The sequence below is a fragment of the Scyliorhinus torazame genome, chromosome 4, assembly GCF_047496885.1.
Source record: "Scyliorhinus torazame isolate Kashiwa2021f chromosome 4, sScyTor2.1, whole genome shotgun sequence".
Classification (NCBI taxonomy): domain Eukaryota; kingdom Metazoa; phylum Chordata; class Chondrichthyes; order Carcharhiniformes; family Scyliorhinidae; genus Scyliorhinus; species Scyliorhinus torazame.
The window spans coordinates 365,225,853-365,239,411 of record NC_092710.1 but is presented as its reverse complement, the minus strand read 5'-3'; the positions used below and the strand labels follow the sequence as shown (position 1 = coordinate 365,239,411).

Genomic DNA, 13,559 nt, shown 5'->3' with positions numbered 1-13,559 from the left:
TGCTGTCTGTCCCTTCCAGCAGTGACACACACCAGTGTCTATCTGGACAGCTCTGTGCTGTCTCCCCCTTCCAGCAGTGACACACACCAGTGTCTATCTGGACAGCTCTGTGCTGTCTCCCCCTTCCAGCAGTGACACACACCAGTGTCTATCTGGACAGCTCTGTGCTGTCTGTCCCTTCCAGCAGTGACACACACCAGTGTCTATCTGGACAGCTCTGTGCTGTCTGTCCCTTCCAGCAGTGACACACACCAGTGTCTATCTGGACAGCTCTGTGCTGTCTCCCACTTCCAGCAGTGACACACACCAGTGTCTATCTGGACAGCTCTGTGCTGTCTGTCACTTCCAGCAGTGACACACACCAGTGTCTATCTGGACAGCTCGGTGCTGTCTCCCACTTCCAGCAGTGACACACACCAGTGTCTATCTGGACAGCTCTGTGCTGTCTCCCCCTCCAGCAGTGACACACACCAGTGCCTATCTGGACACCTCTGTGCTGTCTGTCACTTCCAGCAGTGACACACACCAGTGTCTATCTGGACAGCTCTGTGCTGTCTGTCCCTTCCAGCAGTGACACACACCAGTGTCTATCTGGACAGCTCTGTGCTGTCTGTCCCTTCCAGCAGTGACACACACCAGTGTCGATCTGGACAGCTCTGTGCTGTCTGTCCCATTCAGCAGTGACACACACCAGTGTCTATCTGGACAGCTCTGTGCTGTCTCCCCCTTCCAGCAGTGACACACACCAGTGTCTATCTGGACAGCTCTGTGCTGTCTCCCCCTTCCAGCAGTGACACACACCAGTGTCTATCTGGACAGCTCTGTGCTGTCTGTCCCTTCCAGCAGTGACTCACACCAGTGTCTATCTGGACAGCTCTGTGCTGTCTGTCCCTTCCAGCAGTGACTCACACCAGTGTCTATCTGGACACCTCTGTGCTGTCTGTCCCTTCCAGCAGTGACACACACCAGTGTCTATCTGGACAGCTCTGTGCTGTCTTTCCCTTCCAGCAGTGACACACACCAGTGTCTATCTGGACAGCTCTGTGCTGTCTGTCCCTTCCAGCAGCGACACACACCAGTGTCTATCTGGACAGCTCTGTGCTGTCTCTCCCTTCCAGCAGTGACACACACCAGTGTCTATCTGGACAGCTCTGTGCTGTCTGTCCCTTCCAGCAGTGACACACACCAGTGTCTATCTGGACAGCTCTGTGCTGTCTCCCCCTTCCAGCAGTGACACACACCAGTGTCTATCTGGACAGCTCTGTGCTGTCTGTCCCTTCCAGCAGTGACACTCACCAGTGTCTATCTGGACAGCTCTGTGCTGTCTGTCCCTTCCAGCAGTGACACACACCAGTGTCTATCTGGACAGCTCTGTGCTGTCTGCCCCTTCCAGCAGTGACACACACCAGTGTCTATCTGGACAGCTCTGTGCTGTCTGTCCCTTCCAGCAGCGACACACACCAGTGTCTATCTGGACAGCTCTGTGCTGTCTGTCCCTTCCAGCAGCGACACACACCAGTGTCTATCTGGACAGCTCTGTGCTGTCTGTCCCTTCCAGCAGTGACACACACCAGTGTCTATCTGGACAGCTCTGTGCTGTCTCCCCCTTCCAGCAGTGACACACACCAGTGTCTATCTGGACAGCTCTGTGCTGTCTTTCCCTTCCAGCAGCGACACACACCAGTTTCTATCTGGACAGCTCTGTGCTGTCTGTCCCTTCCAGCAGCGACACACACCAGTGTCTATCTGGACAGCTCTGTGCTGTCTTTCCCTTCCAGCAGCGACACACACCAGTGTCTATCTGGACAGCTCTGTGCTGTCTGTCTCTTCCAGCAGTGACACACACCAGTGTCTATCTGGACAGCTCTGTGCTGTCTGTCCCTTCCAGCAGCGACACACACCAGTGTCTATCTGGACAGCTCTGTGCTGTCTGTCTCTTCCAGCAGTGACACACACCAGTGTCTATCTGGACAGCTCTGTGCTGTCTCCCCCTTCCAGTAGTGACACACACCAGTGTCTGTCTGGACAGCTCTGTGCTGTCTGTCCCTTCCAGCAGTGACACACACCAGTGTCTATCTGGACAGCTCTGTGCTGTCTGTCCCTTCCAGCAGTGACACACCCCAGTGTCGATCTGGACAGCACTGTGCTGTCTGTCCCATCCAGCAGTGACACACACCAGTGTCTATCTAGACAGCTCTGTGCTGTCTGTCCCTTCCAGCAGTGACACACACCAGTGTCTATCTGGACAGCTCTGTGCTGTCTGTCCCTTCCAACAGTGACACACACCAGTGTCTATCTGGACAGCTCTGTGCTGTCTGTCCCTTCCAACAGTGACACACACCAGTGTCTATCTGGACAGCTCTGTGCTGTCTGTCCCTTCCAACAGTGACACACACCAGTGTCTATCTAGACAGCTCTGTGCTGTCTGTCCCTTCCAACAGTGACACACACCAGTGTCTATCTGGACAGCTCTGTGCTGTCTGTCCCTTCCAGCAGTGACACACACCAGTGTCTATCTGGACAGCTCTGTGCTGTCTGTCCCTTCCAGCAGTGACACACACCAGTGTCTATCTGGACAGCTCTGTGCTGTCTGTCCCTTCCAGCAGTGACACACACCAGTGTCTATCTGGACAGCTCTGTGCTGTCTGTCCCTTCCAGCAGTGACACACACCAGTGTCTATCTGGACAGCTCTGTGCTGTCTCCCCCTTCCAGCAGTGACACACACCAGTGTCTATCTGGACAGCTCTGTGCTGCCTATCCCTTCCAGCAGTGACACACACCAGTGTCTATCTGGACAGCTCTGTGCTGTCTCCCCCTTCCAGCAGTGACACACACCAGTGTCTATCTGGACAGCTCTGTGCTGCCTATCCCTTCCAGCAGTGACACACACCAGTGTCTATCTGGACAGCTCTGTGCTGTCTGTCCCTTCCAGCAGTGACACACACCAGTGTCTATCTGGACAGCTCTGTGCTGTCTCCCCCTCCAGCAGTGACACACACCAGTGTCTATCTGGACAGCTCTGTGCTGTCTGTCCCTTCCAGCAGTGACACACACCAGTGTCTATCTGGACAGCTCTGTGCTGTCTGTCCCTTCCAGCAGCGACACACACCAGTGTCTATCTGGACAGCTCTGTGCTGTCTGTCACTTCCAGCAGCGACACACACCAGTGTCTATCTGGACAGCTCTGTGCTGTCTCTCCCTTCCAGCAGTGACACACACCAGTGTCTATCTGGACAGCTCTGTGCTGTCTGTCCCTTCCAGCAGTGACACACACCAGTGTCTATCTGGACAGCTCTGTGCTGTCTGTCCCTTCCAGCAGTGACACACACCAGTGTCTATCTGGACAGCTCTGTGCTGTCTGTCCCTTCCAGCAGTGACACACACCAGTGTCTATCTGGACAGCTCTGTGCTGTCTCCCCCTTCCAGCAGTGACACACACCAGTGTCTATCTGGACAGCTCTGTGCTGTCTCCCCCTTCCAGCAGCGACACACACCAGTGTCTATCTGGACAGCTCTGTGCTGTCTCCCCCTTCCAGCAGTGACACACACCAGTGTCTATCTGGACAGCTCTGTGCTGTCTGTCCCTTCCAGCAGTGACACACACCAGTGTCTATCTGGACAGCTCTGTGCTGTCTCTCCCTTCCAGCAGTGACACACACCAGTGTCTATCTGGACAGCTCTGTGCTGTCTGTCACTTCCAGCAGTGACACACACCAGTGTCTATCTGGACAGCTCTGTGCTGTCTGTCCCTTCCAGCAGTGACACACACCAGTGTCTATCTGGACAGCTCTGTGCTGTCTGTCCCTTCCAGCAGTGACACACACCAGTGTCTATCTGGACAGCTCTGTGCTGTCTGTCCCTTCCAGCAGTGACACACACCAGTGTCTATCTGGACAGCTCTGTGACCCTCAGCATCCACCACAATAAAGGTACAAAGTTTGACAAGGGGCGGAGTGTGAGGTGAGCTGTGGGGTCAGGGGGAGGGGGGTTACTGATGGGTTGACGTAGACGAGAGGGTCAATGTGGAAGGAGGGTTGTGCAACGTGTGTAGGGGGGTAGGTTGAGGGGGTCACGATTCCAGGCAGAGGGGAAGGAGTTGGATGAGGAAAGTGAAGACTGGCAGGCAGAGGGGAGCCAATGGGAGGGAGGCTGGAGCTCGATAACGATGGTGAAATGTTCACAAACAATGGGGTCAAAGGGCAAGCACACAATTCACGGGAAGGCCAAGGACAAAAACACCAGAGGCTGTGGGTGGAGATCCATGTGGGGCATCAGCGCCTGACAGGAGATGGGCTCGGGGGGGCAGGGAAGGGGGTATGTGGGTGGGTAGGGATAGGGGGTGTGGGGGGGTAGGGCTCGGGGGGCAGGGAGGGTGGTGTGGGGGGGTAGGGAGAGGGGGGCAGGAAGGGGAGCGTGGGGGGTAGGGCTTGGGAGACAGGGAGGGGGGGTAGGGCTCGGAGGGCAGGAAGGGTGGTGTGGGGGGTAGGGAGAGGGGGGCAGGAAAGGGAGCGTGGGGGGTAGGGCTTGGGGGACAGGGAGGGGGGGTAGGTCTCGGAGGGCAGTGAGGGTGGTGTGGGGGGTAGTCTCGGGTGGCAGGGAGGGGGTAGGGCTCGGGGGGGCAGGGAGGGGGGTAGTGATCAGGGGGCAGGGAGGGTGGTGTGGGGGGTAGGCTCGGGGGGCAGGGAGGGGGTGTAGACTCGGGGGGCAGGGAGGGGGGATAGGGCTCTGGGGGACAGGGAGGGGGGTAGTGATCGGGGGGAAGGGGGAGTGGTCTGCGGGTAGGGCTCGGGGGGCAGGGAGGGGGGTAGGGCTCGGGGGGGCAGGGAGGGGGGTAGTGATCGGGGGCAGGGAGGGTGGTGTGGGGGTGTAGGGCTCGGGGGCAGGGAGGGGTGCTTGAGGGGTAGGGCTCGGGGGACAGGGAGGTGGGTAGTGATCGGGGAGCAGGGAGGGGGGGAGTGATCGGGGGGCAGGGAGGGTGGTGTGGGGGGGGTAGGGTTCAGGGGGGCAGGGAGGGGGGTAGTGATCGGGTGCAGGGAGGGGGTGTGGGGTGTATGGCTCGGGGGGCAGGGAGGGGTGTGTGGGGAGGTAGGGCTCGGGGGCCAGGGAGCAGGGTAGGGCTCGGGGGGAAGGGAGGGGGGTGTACGGCTCGGGACAGGGAGGGGGGTGTAGGGCTCGGGGCAGGGACGGGGGTGAGGGGGGTAGGGCTTGAGGGGCAGCGAGGGGGGTGTAGGGGGGTAGGGCTCGGGGGGATGGGAGGGGGGTGTGGGGGGGAGGATTCGGGGGTCAGGGAGAGGGGAGGAAGGGCTCGGGGGGCAGGGAGTGGGGTAGTGATCGGGGGGCAGGGAGGGGGGTGTGGGGGGTAGGGCTCGGGGGGCAGGGAGGGGGGTGTGGGGGTAGGGCTCGGGGGGCAGGGAGGGGGGTTTGGGGGGTAGGTCTCGGGAGGGGGGCAGGGAGGGGGGTGTAGGGGGTAGGGCTCGGGGGCAGGGAGGGTGGTGTGGGGGTGTAGGGCTCGGGGGGCAGGGAGGGGTGCTTGAGGGGTAGGGCTCGGGGGACAGGGAGGTGGGTAGTGATCGGGGAGCAGGGAGGGGGGGAGTGATCGGGGGGCAGGGAGGGTGGTGTGGGGGGGTAGGGTTCAGGGGGGCAGGGAGGGGGGTAGTGATCGGGTGCAGGGAGGGGGTGTGGGGTGTATGGCTCGGGGGGCAGGGAGGGGTGTGTGGGGAGGTAGGGCTCGGGGGCCAGGGAGCAGGGTAGGGCTCGGGGGGAAGGGAGGGGGGTGTACGGCTCGGGGCAGGGAGGGGGGTGTAGGGCTCGGGGCAGGGACGGGGGTGAGGGGGGTAGGGCTTGAGGGGCAGCGAGGGGGGTGTAGGGGGGTAGGGCTCGGGGGGATGGGAGGGGGGTGTGGGGGGGAGGATTCGGGGGTCAGGGAGAGGGGAGGAAGGGCTCGGGGGGCAGGGAGTGGGGTAGTGATCGGGGGGCAGGGAGGGGGGTGTGGGGGGTAGGGCTCGGGAGGCAGGGAGGGGGGTGTGGGGGTAGGGCTCGGGGGGCAGGGAGGGGGGTTTGGGGGGTAGGTCTCGGGAGGGGGGCAGGGAGGGGGGTGTAGGGGGTAGGGCTCGGGGGCAGGGAGGGGGGTGTGGGGGTAGGGCTCGGGGGGCAGCAGGGGTTAGATTGAGGAACAGACTGTCCCTCGAGGCTGTGAGACTTTCCCAGCTGGGTGTTAACGTGCTGCACAGTCTGGTGAAGGGAGGGGGCTGCACAGAGTGATATGAGTGAGCGGGACGGACATTTCAATATGGTGTTGGTGTGGTGATGTGCATCACTGTAAATACACAAGGGGTTAATGTAAACACACTGCAACTAAATAAACACTAGAGGGAGCATCAGAGACATCATGACACACAGACATTCAACCGATAGGTCAGTAAGATAGGACACGTCCAATGGGCAGTCAAGACACCCAGAGGTGGCACTACCACAAGGTATCCATATAAAAGGACACTCAGAGAGACAGGGGCAGATCAGGAAGCATCACACTCACCGCATGGCTGAGAGCAGACTGGTTAGTTAGACTGAGTTACTATAGCAAGATTAGCAGGAGAGTCGAACTCAAGGAGGAGAATTGTTAACCGTTCAATAAATGTGTTAAACCATCTCCAAGTCTGAACCTTCCTTTGTCAGAGCCGACATCAAGGAAGCAGCTTATGCTACATGAAGAAGCAGAACACAACAGTCGGCACTCACACTGCGAGTGGGACCATGCTGGTCACATGCTGCTCTCCATCCTGGCGACTTGGGCATTTGCATATTCCCTTAAAGTGATATCACAACATTTTCCACATGTCACCAAAGTGACCCTGCCCCCTGACCTGTAACCTCTGACTATCTATCAGCTGATCACCCAGTTAAATGCTGTAACAGTGTCTCTGTCCACAGGTACTATTGTTCCTCTCTCTGCACCTTGGGGAGTTTTTGGATACGTGAAAAATGGCGAAATACAGCAGAGATTCCGGGTATTTCTTGAGATAGTTCCTCAAGTCACCAACCCGCCTCAACCAACAGATCCAACAGTTGAAATAGTGACAGCCCCTCCTGTTTGGTACTATGGCAGGTGAGTTTAGTGACTGATATATTGTGATTGATGTTCCTTTCTGTCAGCTCTTGTATCAACATCAGCCCGGTGAGCAATTCTCCCATTTTGAGACTAAGTGCTGTGGTGTGGACGGGAACGTGGGCAGGAATGCGGGCAAAAGCATGGTCAGGAACGTGGCAGGAGCGTGGGGAGGAACGAGGGCAGGAACGTGGGGAGGAATGTGGGCAGGAACAGGGGCAGGAACATGGGCAGGAACGTGGGCAGGAACATGGGCAGGAACGAGGGCAGGAACGAGGGCAGAAACGTGGGCAGTAATGTGGGCAGGAGCGTGGGCAGGAATGTGGGCAGGAGTGTGGGCAGGGACGTGGTCAGGAGCGTGGGCAGGAATGTGGGCAGGAAAGTGGGCAGGAACGTGGGCAGGAACGTGGCCGCTTGCCGGAAAACACTCTGAATCTTGCCACCCATCATTAATTATTCACCTGGGTGTTTTCCGCTGTTTTCAGCAGTGGGTCAGGCCTGGATGGTGTATAGTCCGCCCTCCTGCCCGGGTGTCATATTGAAAAGATGTCCAACAACACTGAGCCATGTTGACAAAAGAAGGTGGACCTCCTGAAAATGCAGATCGATTTCCAGCAACATTGGTCACCCAGAAACAGGCCAGCAGAAGGACCCCCTCCAGAACACATATTACATAAGATAACATAAGATAAAAACTAGGAACAGGAGTAGGCCATCTGGCCCCTCGAGCCTGCTCCACCATTCAATGAGATCATGGCTGATCTTTGTGGACTCAGCTCCACTCTCCGGCCCGTACACCATATCCCCGAATCCCATTATTCTTTAGAAAGGCATCTATCTTTTTCTTAAAAACGTTTAAAGAAGGAGCCTCAACTACTTCACTGGGCAAGGAATTCCAGAGATTCACAACCCTTTGGGTGAAGAAGTTCCTCCTAAACTCCGTCCTAAATCTACCTCCCCTTATTTTGAGGCTATGCCCCCTAGTTCTGCTTTCCCCGACCAGTGGAAACAACCTGCCCACATCTATCCTATCTATTCCCTTCATAATTTTATATGTCTCAATAAGATTCCCCCGCATCCTTCTAAACTCCAATGAGTACAGTCCCACTCTACTCAACCTCTCGTCATAATCTAATCCCCTCAATTCTGGGATCAACCTAGTGAATCTCCTCTGCACTCCCTCCAGTGCCAATATGTCCTTTCTCAGGTAAGGAGACCAAAACTGAACACAATACTCCAGATGCGGCCTCACCAACACCCTATACAATTGCAGCATAACCTCACTAGTCTTGAACTCCATCCCTCTAGCAACGAAAGACAAAACTCGATTATCCTTCTTAATCACCTGTTGCACCTGCACACCAACTTTTTGCGACTCGTGCACCAGCACACCCAGGTCCCTCTGCACAGCAGCATGTTTTAACATCTTACCGTTTAAATAATAATCCATTCTGCTGTTATTCCTCCCAAAATGGATAGCCTCACACTTGGCAACATTGAATTCCATCTGCCAGACCCTAGCCCATTCACCTAACCTATCCAAATCCTTCTGCAGACTTCCGGAAGATCCAAGGGTCCAATCTCCCCCAACCTACTGCTGTGGTGCTCCAGGGTCCAGGGTTGTGGGCGCTCTCCATCCTCAACTCTGTGGGCAGCGCCACGCATCCTGACTTTGGTACACTACATTGTGAAGAATGTTTCTCACACTGGCGTTTTTCCCACCGGAATGGCAGAGAATCTATCCTGGGGGGGGCACCCTGAGGTCCCTCTGCTACTGCACTCTCTTTAGAACTGAGCCATTAAGTCTGGATAGACTCTCTCCACCCTTTCTGTAAAATGCATCACCTCACATTTCTCTGTGTTAAACTCTATCTGCCACTTGTCTGCCCATTTGGCCAGCTTCTCGATGGTCTTACTCCAGCTGTGGACTAACTGACTGGTGCAGGCGACTCAATGGGCTGAATGGTCAACTCCTGTCCCTGTTGTCCTGGCAACCGACTTTCCAAACAGGATTTGTCAGGGGGATAAAAATTAAATCCTCTGTTCTTAATTTTGTTGCAGGGGTTTTAACAAGAAAGTTGATGAACAACAAACTGAAGAACTTGTGATTCAATTCCTGAAGGATTTGGAACAAGACAACCAGCCCTTCAATAGCACATTTTTTGACATCGCTTATTTTGACACACAAGGGTTAATGGCAATGGGTTTTATGAAGACAGAAGAATGAAGGTCTTCTGGAAGGTTCTGTACCTTTCATGGCATCAAACAGTGAGATGTGCTGAACTCTATTCTAAAACTGTTTAACTTTCCATTGGGTTTAATGTGGAATACTGAGCATAGTTTTAATCTCCTTTCCTCAAGAAGGACCTTTTGAGGGAACGCAATGTCTGTTGTGAAAATTAAATAAAAACAGAGACTCTTCAAGTCCGCTCACCATTCAGGAAGATCATGGCTGATCTTCGACCTTAACTCCACCTTCCCACACTGTCCCTCGAGTGTGTAATCTGTCTGATAAACAGGGAATGCACTCCCACTAAACTCGGTTCATCCACCCTTAACTAAGGAGCCCAAACATCACCACATCATATTCTACCTGCCATGTTCTTAACCACTCACTTAACCAACCAAATGTGGAGCAAATACGTGATCGTCCACCCACACGTTAACCGTACATGTGACTCCAGCCCTGATATATTTGACTGTCTCTGAGTCCCGCCTGCTCTATTTCCCGTTAATATTATTTATAATTAGGTCTCCCTTCAACGTCTGAAATTCATTGCTGAACACGTCTCCACACTGCACAGATACAGGGCAAAACTCAATTGTACCGGGTGGTGGGCCCTCTATTGGGGAACGGAGATTAATCACTGCACTAATTTGCTTTTTCTGTAATCTTGCTTTCAATGAATTGTGAGACTGAGACTGAGATGGTCCTAGTGTCAGATATAGTTCCAGAATTTTCTATCTTCACACAGCCATGGAATATATTCATATTTATCCATCATACTGCCCAGATTGTTTCAAGTTGATGTGAAAAGAGTTGGGATTTGTTACAGAGCACAGAGTATTGAAGCTGTTAAATGTGAAATCATGGAGTGATCAGATGTGGGACTGTTCCTGGGCTCTCTCAGTCGGAGTTAGTTCCAGATGGAATTATTTAATTACGAGGGAATGTTTAAACTGTAAAGAGACAGTGTGTTCACCATTTGTAAAATAATGAGATTTTCATCACATCATCGGGAAGATTTTGCTTTAATGTTTGAATAGTTCTGTGCCCTGTGCTCTGAAATATAATGGGAATGGAACATATAACAGACTGTGTGGAATAGACACTGGACACTGTAGGAAGAACACGTCACTCAAGGAGAAACCTGCTAATGGAGACCACACCCTGTGTGGGCAGTAAAATATTCCCTTTTCCTGCCAGTCCTGAGAATCAAACACTGGACATTGTGGTGGGGATGATTAAAAAGGTTGTTTCTCAATCCGGTTTGGTCTGACTCAGATCAGTCCAAGTTCAGGAAACAGATGGGCCCAGGTCAGGAAAGTGAAAGTGGGAGTTTTGTGACCCAGGTGTGAAGCAGCTTAAAACTGGTCCTTAAACCGGAGAAAGAATCCCAGTTTAAAATTAGAATCCAGAGACTGAAGGTGGAATAAAGTTTCCATTCAGATCTCCTCAAACCCACACTGGGAGCTGACTTTGGGAATATCGACAGACTGAATCTGTGACTGAGAAAATGATCGATTCAGATCTGACTCCCGTTAACAGGTGACCCATTCACAGGTTTGTCTGGTGCAGTAAATAATCCATCGTCTTCTAGTCTTTGTTTGTCTTTTGTTTTTCAAACTGCTGGGAATGGATTCTCACTGTGAAATAAAGAGGGTGATGCATTTACACATTTGGTCTCGTGTTAGATTCTTCCTCACAAATAAATCTGGGTCACTGATCACATCACTAGTTTCATACCAGATAAACTCTGCACATTTCAGTGAAATGATTCTGTTAAGATGTTGAGGTGTAAAGTTAAAGAATGAGAAAGAATGAAGAGATGGAGAGTAATTTATTGGGAGATGTGACACTTGGAGAGCGAGCTCCATATTGGTCAGGTGACAGCTCACACCGCGTGCAGTCCGACACTTCAATCTGTCACACTCCACTCTGAGCAGTCTTTCTAACTCTGTCAATGGGATATCACTGGAGAGATAGTGATAACATAATGGGAGTTATGTACAGGCCTCCTAACAGTGGTCAGGACCAGGGGCACAAAATGGACCACGAAATAGAAAGTGCATGTCAGAAAAACAAGGTCACAGTGATCATGGGGGACTTCAATATGCAGGTGGACTGGGTAAATATTGCTGCCAGTGGGCCCAAGGAAAGGGAATTCATTGAATGTTTACAGGAGGGCTTTTTGGAAAAGCTTGTGATGGAGCCCACGAGGGAATAGGCCATTCTGGACTTAGTGTTATGTAATGAGATAGACTTGATTAAAGATCTGAAAGTAAGGGAGCACTTAGGAGGCAGTGATCATAATATGGTCGAATTCAATCTCCAATTTGAAAGAAAGAAGGTAGAATCAGATGTAAAGGAGTTACAGTTAAATAAAGGTAACTACAGGGGCATGAGGGAGGAACTGACGAAAATCGACTGGGAGCAGACCCTAGTGGGAAAGACAGTAGAACAGCAATGGCAGGAGTTTCTGGGAGTAATTGAGGACACAGTACAGAGGTTCATCCCAAAGAAAAGAAAGGTTATCAGAGGGGGGATTAGGCAGCCATGGCTGACAAAGGAAGTTAGGGAATGCATCAAAGCAAAAGAGAAAGCCTATAATGTGGCAAAGAGTAGTGGGAAGTCAGAAGATTGGGAAGGCTACAAAAACAAACAGAGGATAACAAAGAGAGAAATAAGGAAAGAGAGGATCAAATATGAAGGTAGGCTAGCCAGTAACATTAGGAATGATAGTAAACGTTTCTTTAAATACATTAAAAACAAACGGGAGGCAAAAGTTGACATTGGGCCGCTCCAAAATGACGCTGGTAATTTTGTGATGGGAGACAAGGAAATAGCTGAGGAACTAAAAAAGTACTTTGCGTCAGTCTTCACAGTAGAAGACATGAGTAATATCCCAACAATTCAGGAGAGTCAGGGGGCAGAGTTGAATATGGTAGCCATCACAAAGGAGAAAGTGCGAGAGAAACTAAAAGGTCTAAAAATTGATAAATCTCCAGGCCCAGATGGGCTACAACCTAGAGTTCTAAAGGAGATAGCTGAAGAAATAGTGGAGGCGTTAGTTATGATCTTTCAAAAGTCACTGGAGTCAGTGAAAGTCCCAGAGGATTGGAAAATTGCTGTTGTAACCCCCCTGTTCAAGAAGGGAACAAGGAAAAAGATGGAAAATTATCGGCCAATTAGCCTAACCTCGGTTGTTGGCAAGATTCTAGAATCCATTGTTAAGGATGAGGTTTCTAAATTCTTGGAAGTGCAGGGTCAGATTAGGACAAGTCAGCATGGATTTAGTAAGGGGAGGTCGTGCCTGACAAACCTGTTAGAGTTCTTTGACGAGATAACAAATAGGTTAGACCAAGGAGAGTCAATGGATGTTATCTATCTTGACATCCAAAAGGCCTTTGATAAGGTGCCTCACGGGAGACTGCTGAGTAAAATAAGGGCCCATGGTATTCGAGGCAAGGTACTAACATGGATTGACGATTGGCTGTCAGGCAGAAGGCAGAGAGTTGGGATAAAAGGTTATTTTTTGGAATGGCAACCGGTGACGAGTGGTGTCCCGCAGGGTTCAGTGTTGGGGCCGCACCTGTTCTCTTTATATATTAACGATCTAGATGACGGGACTGGGGGCATTCTGGCTAAGTTTGCCGATGATACAAAGATAGGTGGAGGGGCAGGTAGTATGGAGGGGGTGGGGAGTCTGCAGAAAGATTTAGACAGTTTAGGAGAGTGGTCCAAGAAATGGCTGATGAAATTCAACGTGGGCAAGTGCGAGGTCTTGCACTTTGGAAAAAAGAATAGAGGCATGGACTATTTTCTAAACGGTGACAAAATTCATAATGCTGAAGTGCAAAGGGACTTGGGAGTCCTAGTCCAGGATTCTCTAAAGGTAAACTTGCAGGTTGAGTCCGTAATTAAGAAAGCAAATGCAATGTTGTCATTCATCTCAAGAGGCTTGGAATCTAAAAGCAGTGATGTACTTCTGAAGCTTTACAAAGCATTAGTTAGGCCCCATTTAGAATACGGTGTGCAATTTTGGGCCCCACACCTCAGAAAGGATATACTGGCACTGGAGCGGGTCCAGCGGAGATTCACACGGATGATCCCAGGAATGGTAGGCCTAACACACGATGAACGTCTGAGGATCCTGGGATTATATTCATTGGAGTTTCGGAGGTTGAGGGGAGATCTAATAGAAACTTACAAGATAATGAATGGCTTAGATA

The 13,559-nt window shown here is 52.2% G+C and overlaps 1 protein-coding gene across 1 annotated transcript in view; it reads left to right on the top strand.

Annotated features, from left to right (window-relative positions):
• The window catches only part of LOC140411771 (uncharacterized), a 33,920-nt gene extending 22,967 nt beyond the window's left edge, over positions 1-10,953 (top strand). The window contains exons 3-4 of the mRNA XM_072500755.1: positions 6,932-7,106; positions 9,168-10,953. Of these exons, the coding sequence (XP_072356856.1) occupies positions 6,932-7,106; positions 9,168-9,333 (341 nt within the window). The 3' untranslated portion in view covers positions 9,334-10,953. The remainder of the gene's footprint in view (positions 1-6,931; positions 7,107-9,167) is intronic.
• Positions 10,954-13,559: the final 2,606 nt, after the last annotated feature.